This window comes from Clytia hemisphaerica, unplaced genomic scaffold, assembly GCF_902728285.1.
Source record: "Clytia hemisphaerica strain Z4C2 unplaced genomic scaffold, Clytia hemisphaerica genome assembly, whole genome shotgun sequence".
Taxonomy (NCBI): Eukaryota; Metazoa; Cnidaria; class Hydrozoa; order Leptothecata; family Clytiidae; genus Clytia; species Clytia hemisphaerica.
This window is the reverse complement of record NW_027103644.1, coordinates 636,873-646,942: the sequence shown is the minus strand read 5'-3', so window position 1 is coordinate 646,942 and position 10,070 is coordinate 636,873. Positions and strand designations below refer to the sequence as shown.

At 35.8% G+C, this 10,070-nt stretch overlaps 2 protein-coding genes across 2 annotated transcripts; both read left to right on the top strand.

The window, feature by feature from the left end:
- Positions 1-6,070: 6,070 nt before the first annotated feature.
- LOC136802916 (uncharacterized) lies at positions 6,071-7,654 on the top strand. The gene is made up of 3 exons (XM_067059670.1): positions 6,071-6,393; positions 6,636-7,009; positions 7,098-7,654. Exons 1-3 carry the CDS (start codon positions 6,071-6,073, stop codon positions 7,652-7,654), a joined length of 1,254 nt encoding a protein of 417 aa, XP_066915771.1.
- A 130-nt stretch (positions 7,655-7,784) lies between these two features.
- LOC136802915 (uncharacterized) lies at positions 7,785-9,266 on the top strand. Its single transcript, XM_067059669.1, has one exon. It carries the CDS (start codon positions 7,785-7,787, stop codon positions 9,264-9,266), a length of 1,482 nt encoding a protein of 493 aa, XP_066915770.1.
- Positions 9,267-10,070: the final 804 nt, after the last annotated feature.

Sequence of the window (10,070 nt, the reverse complement as noted above, 5' to 3'; positions counted from 1 at the left end):
GTACATGAGTCTCTTTTTAAATCAAGCTCCGGCGGTAAAAACAGTAGGATGTTCTTTTTTCGAGGCGGAAGATGTCATCTCCTCGAGAAACGTCTGTGGTAAATATCCGTACGGCGCTCTATTCTCCTTGTCGATCGGGCAACGTCGGCCGTTTCAAAAGCGTATTGTTGAACGGACCATACTGCTTTGTTTCTAACTGTCAAAACAAAGATGGCATAAAATAGACAACAACTTTTGCTCTTTCGCTACTTTTCTTTGCTTTGGTTTTATATGCTTTGATGAGTTGAATTGGATCATGATTTTTGTACGTTTCTCACAAGGAATGGTCGATAGTGAACTTTTCTTAATATTCCTTTCTGGATTTGATGTTTCGTTTACATTCTGTTGGTTTGGATCGAGCTGGAATGAGAGATGATACAATCTCTTGGTCTTGGAAAAACAGGACATTTTATCAACTTTTACAGCAAACTAACTTCAATTTTGTTTGTATATTTACATAAATCGTACGAAGGCAGGTGACTGTGAATAAATCTGACCGTGTTATACCTGAAAAATTACATACTTGCAATATGAAACAAGCGATACTTTTATGGACCTACCTGGTTATCAAACTAATCAGTGAACATTGAAACAATGAAACACATAAGACATAACTGGTCAAAATACAAAAAAATAAAGAAAATGAAAGCATATCTATTGAGAGAAACTATCAACACTATTGAAAAAGATTTTTGAAAAAGAAATAAAAAAGCTATTAATCGCTTTTCTTTATAAAAACCACTATCAGAAAAATGCACAGCTTAATAAATAAGGTTTCCAGAAAACTCAAACCGTCGCACTCTACCGTGACATTTTCTTCTGTTAGAAAAAATAATAATAAAAAAATAATTTGGCTAATAACATTGATCTATGCTCATTAGTGATTCTTATAGATAAAGATTCGTTTTTCAGCCAAAAGAATAATAAGTGTTTACAGAAAACTCAAATCATTACCCTCCACCGTGATATTTTCATCGTAAAAAAACTAATAAAAATAATAATAATAATATGGCTAAGAGCATTGATGTATTCTTATTAAAAGTGGTTCTTATATATAAAAATGCGATTTTTGAGCCAAAAAAATTTTTTTTGCGAAAATCTGCTTGTGCCATCCTTTAAATATGATTGTACCCTACTTTCATGCTAAAAATCAGAAAAAAATAATGATCCAATTTTTCACAAAGTCCAAAAAACCCGTTTTTAAGCCGTTTTTTGGCCCAAATTTGCCCCAAAATTTTTTTTTTCTAAAATCGGGCTCCGTCACATTCGAGGGTTTATGGTCATGCACCTTTGTGCCAAAAATCAGAAAAAGCTAATGAGCCAATCTCGAGAAAGGCTGGTAACTAACACACTAACTAACTAACTAACGAACGAACATGGGTTAATTTATAGGACCTCCACCCCACCGGGGTAGGTCCAAAAAGTTTGCACCCAACGAATGCAATGCCGACAATGCAACAATGGGAATGGTTGATGAACTGATTTTAGCTAAAAATTCAAACATGTCAGCATGGAGCAATATTGACTGGTTAATGATTGAATTTCCCTTGTTTTTTTTATCTACAACAATGAATTAACTGCTGGGGTTAGTGAAAACTCGTTGCGTTGCGGTTATAAATTTCAAATTTTAAAGCTGATAACCGGATCCGGAACACCACGGCCTCAATATGAAGAATGTTATGTTATACTTCTTAAAAGGTTTATTGCATTGAATATGGATGTAAATAATTTGAAATTGCCTCAATGTACAATTGAAATTTTTCTTGAACTTGGAGATTTTCTTCCACGCGTGCATTTAAAAACGTGGAAAACTTTAGTTGTGAATTTATAATAAAGAGTTGACACAATATCTTTGTTTCAAACTCAGAGTTTCATGGTGCACAGGCACCAATCTTCAGTGAATTGTGAATTTAGAGATCTTCTTACCGTCAACTGCTCCAACTTGGGATCTCAATCTGACAAAACATGGGACGGCAATTCGGCCACCATTTCACCGAACCTCCAAAGTCATTTGATTTGAGTTAATGAATGGCGTATTAAAAAAATGGCAAAGCGATGAAGCAGAAAAACAATGATAAAACCATACATAATTATTATGCATGATACAGTAATTATGCATGGCTCTATCAATGTTTTTATGACTGGACTACATAATTATTCAACAGGACGTCCTCTTTGAAAAAAGGTCTATTTGACGTCACTCGCGCGGCAAGTTACATACGCGTTATTTGTTAATCCCATCAGGCGATAGGCGGTTAGGCAGCGGGCGTTCTCTAATTCTCCAATCGTCGCTATAGTGAAAGTTATCGTGACATGTTATGAAAGGAAGTATGATTGATAAACTTGGTGGAGTTATCAACATCAAAACAAATTTGTTGTCAAAGAGATTTAACAAGTTAGTGAAAATACAGACCAGATATCAAACAGTCCCATGTTTCGACCAATCGTCCAAAGTTAAAGCAGTTGACGGTATGTACATTTAAAACGTGGAAACTTTTGTGATAAATATGGAGATTTTCTTACACGTGCATTCAAAACTTGGAAAACTTTTGTCTTGAACTTTACATGCATTTAAAAAATGAAGAAAACTCAAGTGGTTTCCTGGCATGACAATTTATTTTATTTTCTGACATTTTTTTTGGAAATTTTGATTGTTTCCAAGTGTGTGACATTTTTTGCTCTTGCAGCATGCTTTTAGAAATCATAAAATGGCTTCTGTTAGGGGAATTTTTTCCTATCGACATTCTTTCAGATTATGAAATATTTCCCAGTATATAAAAATGAGATTTTTTTTTTTTGCATTCTGTCGGAAAATATGAAATTGTTTCCCTGTTTTGAAAGATATTTACTTTTTAGCGTGTACATTATTTAAAAAAACTCCAAAAGTTACTTTAAATTTTTACATTTTTTACAATATTTTATATATGAAAGTATATATAATGCAAAATATTTCATCTCATTTTGAAAATATATAAAATTTTCTTTGGTTTTCTTACGGGAAATATTCTCCTTTTTTGTCATTCTTTCATTTTATTTCATATTTGCCCTTTTTGGCTATATGATATTTCTGGAAATCAGCGCTTAAAATAATAATTATATAATCAGGTCCTTTGATGTGTTCAACAACACTTTACTTGGCGGTGCGACGCCGGGTGACCGCTAGCATAATACTGAAATCCATTTTAAGTCCACTTAATGAAAATTAAAGTTCCAGCCAATTTGATTACTGCATTGTTGTTCTTAGTCGGGTTCAGCTTGGATATTATATGCCGTGATCTGTAGCTTTGAACCTACAGTCATCTTATGAATAATCCTGTAAATACTGGCAATAACATAAATGGAATTTTGAAAATCTTAGGAACTTGTGTTGCTTGATGTTATCTGAGATTTAAAGCACTTTGAAATCTTTTGAGGACATCAATTATTATTTTAACATTTGTATAAAGGAAATATTTATCCACATCTTTGCGGCTCTTGTTCTTTTTCACACGATTTAATTCTGGTCAGTAAATTAAATGGGTACCCCAATGAGTACTGGATTGTACTTCATGGTGAAGCAAAATAAAAATTCAAAAGTGAATCTTTGCAGCGAGATTTTCAGCTAAAAAGTAAAACAAATGCAAAAATATGTTTTCCCCTAACCTACCCACCCCCTTAACCGCTGCTATGACCGTTCGAGCTATGAATGAGCTTCTAACTCCTTTCAGATCCGGAGATATAAGCCTTTAAAGTTTTAACTAGCAATTTTCTTAAAAAAGGACCGTGGGCACTTAAAGGGTTAAGGCGCATCAACCTCAAATTCGTAAAAAGAGCAAGATTTACCGCCTGTTATTTTAAGATTTGAAGTCCCTTGATGGTTTTCCATAAAAGCATTTAGGAGAAATCTTTCCATTACTCGATGTACTCCCGGGTTGATGAAAAGTAGTTCAAATTCTCCAACAAGATGTCAATAATTAGAGAGCATCATCAATGCTATCTTTATCGTCCTGAGGGCTTTTGATGTGCCGAGCTAAACTGGCGTTCGCGACGAAATCCCTTCACAAGTTAAAGAAGGACTTACTTGGGTATCGGTAGCAGAAGGTCAGTGAATTTTGAACGGTGTAAAGTTTATTGTCCTGCATGATTGGAGGGAAAATCGATGAATCCCTACGCGTACCACTCATTATCATTGACAAGGTCAGTTTGTATTGACACGGTTATATTTTTGTGACAAACTTCAGTTGCCATTGGAAGCTAGAAAAAATCAGAAATCAAAAAAATATAATATAGATTAAATCTGGCGACATTAAAACCTACTACTTTTTTTTTTTTTTATAAGCAAGTGTCTGTCCCTATGCCAGGCTCGCATTATGCTTAGTATTCTATTGTTCTCAAACAATAGAGCCATTGTTTAGGTACCAAAAATTGAGCCTGTATATGCTTATAAATGTTATGCTTATAAAAGAAAAAACATGTACCCGGAAAACTGTTAAGTATAAGTATCAGTTTGGAACAGAAGAAGACTGATCCTCTCAAATTGATGATCTCAAAAAAAATTGTAGCGGGAACCCAAATAGTACTCAGATTAGATAACGGTTTCGTACTTGTTGAAAAGACATTGACGTGTGGATTTATTCTCTAAAGTAGATCCTGATTACTACACACACGTCGTTAATTCACTGGTGACGTGGTGTTCTATTCTTACTAGGCTTCTGCTCATCCTCTAGCGAAAAAAATTTCTTATAGATGCTGCTTTAATACTCGGTAGATCCTCTTCCCCAAAAATGCCACTTTTCATTAAAGTTGTCAGACATCAGAAAATTTGCTTATGTGGTTGTTTTTGCTCTATGGTGCAATTGATATATGAGAATTTCATTTGAGCTAACCATGGTCGAAACAAAAAGACACAAAGTGGTGACGAACCTTGTGGTGAATTTCATGGCTAGTTTTACAAATTCCTGAAATATTAAGTCCTAGAAAAATGGATCAACACAAAAAATGTTTCAATGTCACTTTAGCAAATGATAAAATGTTACTCTCTAATGATAATATTTTTATGATGAGATTTTTATGCTTTTAATAAAAGTGAAACGAAAAAAGGCATTTTCCTTTCGCTTCCAGTTGATTCAAGTTGATTTCAAATTCGATTATCAATTCCATATTGAATTCGATTAATTAAGCGAAATACGTCTTCTCAAATATTCAAATTGGTTCGCTTATTATAATCGAATTTTATGGAGAAGATAGGCGAATATTTCGCTTGAATTCGATTAAATATATCGATTTTATTTTTGAGAAGATCCCTAACTGTATCGTTGGAGACTTCAACTATAAATATATCAATTGGGAAAATTGGTCAACTCCTCACTACGACATAAAAGAAGACGATTAATTTCTCGAAGCTTTAAGAGACACCTTCTTTTACCAACACGTCGATGAACCAACGAGAGCTAGAGGTACCGATACGCCATCACTTTGACATGATTCTGACAAAAGAAGCAAGCCAGGTTAGGAACACCTCCTATCTTTCACTACTTCATAAAAGTGATTGCAGTATTCTATCATTTACATTAAAATGTTATTTTGAAACGGAATGTATCAAAGAAAACTATAACTAAAATAAGACAAATTTTGAAGCAATGAAAGGACATCTTGAGAACTCTGACTCGTACAAAAGTAAGACATGTTTACGGAAAAAGGGAAGTTTCGCAATCGACTAAGACATTCAACAAAGCCTAACATGGATGGCAAGGGGGTCAGTACTCTGTGTGATATTTTTATTGTAATATATTGTTTTGGGTCATCGAGACTAATCGAGGCCTATTTAGTGCTTTTGTTAATTTTGTTTATCACAGTCCTCTAAAGAAAGTCATTGAGACAACACGTAAAATATTTCATGGTCCACCGAACCGGATGTGCAGAGTTTTGTTTGGGATAAACGCATCGCCCTTCGTTTTGAATGCCACCCTACAACATCGAAATTCAAATTAGAAATCTTCGTGGAATCGGACTGGAGGAGAAACGTTACGGCCCTATGCTCGCACCAGTTATTATGTCGAAATTGCCACAAGAAATAAAATTGTTGTTGACTAGAAAGTTCGGAAAGGATGTATGGGCAATCGATAAGTTACTCGAAGCCTTACAACAAGAAGTCGAAGCTCGAGAAAAGGTCCTTCTTACAGAGAATGAAGGTGTCGAAAATTACGAAAACCTAATGAGTACCGGTCGTCCTACAGACAGCAATAGAAGACAACCGTTCCGTACCTTTCCATGCGTTTACTGTGGAAACGCTTCACACAAAGCCTATCAATGTTCCAAGATATCGAAACCAGAAAGTCGAAAGGATTTTCTCATCAAACAGAAACGATGTTTCAAGTGCTTGAAAATAGGACATGATAGTAAAAGTTGTAGATCGATGCGCAGTTGTTATCATTGTCGAAAAATCATCATAGCAGTATTTGTAAAACCTTCAAGAAAGAGGAAGATACGCCAGAAGATACTCAGTCGAATTTAGCAAGCAGTTCGTGTACCGTTTTGCTACAAACAGCCAAAGCCAAAATCGAAAATGTCGAGAAAAATCGTTCGTCCGAAAGTAGAATTTTTTTTGACCCTGGTAGTCAATTGAGTTATGTTACACCCAAATTGAGTCGAAAGCTGAATCTAAAGCAAATTGGGAAAAAGGAACTTTGTATCCAATCGTTCGGAAACAACAAAACCGTCAAAACCTTACCCTTGGTCGAATTTAACGTGAAAACTTCGAAAGGACAGGTTCCTGTGCAAGCCTACGTATCCGAAATCAGTCAACCCGTTTCGAGACAGAACACAGTCGAATGTCAAAAACGTTTTGAACATTTGAAAGGTTTAAAACTGGCAGATCCAAATCATGAAAAAGCCATCGATATTGATATTTTGATTGGCTCAAACTTTTATTGGGATTTTATACACACTGAAGGTGCTGTTACTGGCAAGTCTGGCCAGCCCATTGCTTTGAGTTCGTCGTTGGGATACGTTTTTGAGTGGTCCTGCTGATTTAAAAGAAAAGATTTCGTCCGGAATTTTTTTCTCACATGTTTTGAAAGCCGTCATTAGTGAAAATGATCGATTGTCTGAAACCGTTGATAAGTTCTGGGACTTGGAGAGTCTTGGAATAAAATGTGAAAACTTTGATACCGAAAAACGTGAATTTGTGAAGGAGTTTGAGAACTCATTAAAATTTAACGAGAAAGAGAAAATGTATGAAGCAACATATCCAGTCAAAGAGGAGAATTGGTTGCTAGGAGATAATTATGAACTGTGTAGAAAAAGACTTCAATGTTTATCAAAAAGCTTCGAAAACAATCAACAATTATTGAAAGATTATCAAAAGATTTTCAATGAACAGTTAACAAAAGGTGTTATTGAAAAAGCGCCAAATGATCAAGAGGTTGGAAAAACACATTACATTCCGCACCACGCTGTTATCAAACCAGAAAAATCAACAACAAAGGTACGCATTGTTTATGACGCGAGTGCAAAGGCAAATAACAATGAGTTATTTTCTTTGAATGAATGTTTAGAGGCGGGTCCTCCATTGAATACCGATCTCTTTGAAATTTTGTTACGTTTTTCGAACAGACAAAGTCGCCATTGTCGGTGATATTGAAAAGGCTTTTCTACACATAAAACTAAACAACGAACAGAGAGACCTTACTAGATTTTTATGGTTCAAAAATTCAGACAAAATTGATTTTAAAAACTTTGAAGCAAACGAAATTGTTGAGTACCGGATGTGCAGAGTTTTGTTTGGGATAAACGCATCGCCCTTCGTTTTGAATGCCACCCTACAACATCATATCAGAACAGCAAACGACGCAGAGTTCGAGAACAACCTTATCAAATCGCTACATGTGGATGACTTGACAACAAGCAAACGAACTGTTGCTGAAGCTGAAGAGTTTGTCGAGAAAACGAAAGAGCATTTATCGAAAGCATCGTTTAACCTGAGAAAATTCCAATCCAACTCGAAGGAACTTGAATCCAAACTCCAATCGAAATACGGAGAAACCGAAAACCCTACTGTGATGGGTAAGACGAAAGTCCTTGGTGTTACATGGGACAAAGAATCTGACGAACTTTGTTTCCAACTCAAAAGCTTAGCGAGTTTGAAACCGACGAAACGCAATGTGTTGAGAGCATTGGCGTCCATTTATGATCCGTTAGGACTGATAAACCCTATCGTGTTAACGTTGAAATTGTATTTTCAGAAATTGTGTCTAAGTAAAATTGATTGGGACACGCCCATCGATGGTGATTTGCTTTGTGAATGGCAAAATTTGGTGAAAGACTTTGAGTATACACAAGAGATCAGAGTCGAAAGAGCTTATTCGAGTGTTAAACAAAATGTCAAGGAAATTCAGTTACATGGCTTCTCAGATGCTTCTGACGACGCACATGGTTGCTGTATCTACACACGAATCGTATCAAAGGATGGTGATATCAAGACAAGCCTCGTCACATTAAAGTCACACGTGAATCCAATCAAGACGAAATCAAAAACCAAATCTGATGACCAGAAGTTGACGACACCCAGAATGGAGTTGGTAGCTATACTAATGGTATCACGTCTGATGAATGTTGTTAAGAGACACTTAGAAATGAACTTTGAATTTGAAAAATTTACTGTATGGACTGACAGTAGTGTTGCTTACTGTTGGGTCAAGAACATTGAAACTTCGAGAAAACAAGATAGATATATTAAGAATATTTCTGATGAGATTAGACGAAATTTTGAATCTCTCTCGATTGAACTGAAATTAGTTGCTACAAAGCAAAATCCTTCGGACATTGCGTCCCGGGGGTCTAAGCCAGCACGTCTAGCTGGTTGTAAATTATGGTTTTATGGTCCTGAGTTTCTAATTATGCCTGAATCTCAGTGGCCTCGTTTGAAAGTCGGTGACAAATTTTCTGAGGTCCCTGATCCTCTAACTATACCTGAGAAGACGGGAACAAACCTCAAACCTTTTAGTGATGGTGTCAACAAGGGTCCTAATCTTCTAAATATACCTGAGGAGAAGGATACCCTTTCATTCAATATTAGTGATGGGACTGAGTGGATAACTATACCTGAAACTCAGTCCAACCTTGGTGAAATTATTGACGTTCAAAGATTTCGGTCTTTTGAACAATTGTTACGTGTTACTGGGTATGTCTTCAAATTTGTGGAGAACATACGTTGTTGGAAAAATAAAAACAAACAAACAAATAAATAAGAAACAAATAAACAAACAGAATATTTTGAATGCTGATGATTTGCTATCAGCCAAGAAGAAATGGTTTATTGGATGCCCAAAGAGGTATTCCAGACGAAAAATGAAGAAAAATCTTTTCCTTGGAGGGGAAGTGTACAGATGGAAGGGAAGATTGAACAATGCTCCAATTCCCTTTGACGCAAAGCATCCAATATGGTTACCTACGAACAGTCCACTTGTTGATTTGTTGATCAAGCAAGCCCACGACAAGGTAATGCATAATGGCCAACGTGAAACTTTGAACGAACTACGATCCCAATTTCAAATTCCAAGATTGCGTCAACGCGTCTGTCATTTTATCTACAAATGTACGATTTGCAAGAAACATGGTGGTAAAGCTTATCGTTATCCAGAATCTTACGATTTACCAAAGTCTAGACTACAAGTTAGTGCCGCTTTCCAGAACATTGGAATCGATTATTGCGGTCCATATTTGGTGTATAATGTATTCGACAAAACGAAAGAAAAGTTCAAGGTATGGATTTCATTAATCACATGTCAAGCCAGTCGGGCTGTATATTTAGACATTGCTACAGACTACAGTGGAGAGTCGTGCATTGAAGTATTAAGGAGATTTATGAATCGCAGAGGAATCCCAGAAGAAATCTTTTCAGACAAAGGTTCAACGTTTACTGCAGAAAACGTACAAAACTTTGTTACAAATTGTCAAATTCGATGGAAGTTTAGCCTCGAGAAAGCACCTTGGTTTAATGGGTTTACAGAGAGACTTGTGAAATCCGTGAAAACGTGTTTGAATAAAGCTTT

What these genes read in the sequence shown, in the direction of transcription:
- LOC136802915 (XM_067059669.1), top strand. Translation starts at nt 7,785, where the DNA reads ATGTGCAGAGTTTTGTTTGGGATAAACGCATCGCCCTTCGTTTTGAAT.
- LOC136802916 (XM_067059670.1), top strand. Translation starts at nt 6,071, where the DNA reads ATGTCGAAATTGCCACAAGAAATAAAATTGTTGTTGACTAGAAAGTTC. An exon ending in AAACAGAAACGATGTTTCAA is followed by an intron (nt 6,394 to 6,635) that starts GTGCTTGAAAAT and finishes TGACCCTGGTAG; the next exon opens with TCAATTGAGTTATGTTACAC. An exon ending in TGGCCAGCCCATTGCTTTGA is followed by an intron (nt 7,010 to 7,097) that starts GTTCGTCGTTGG and finishes ATGTTTTGAAAG; the next exon opens with CCGTCATTAGTGAAAATGAT.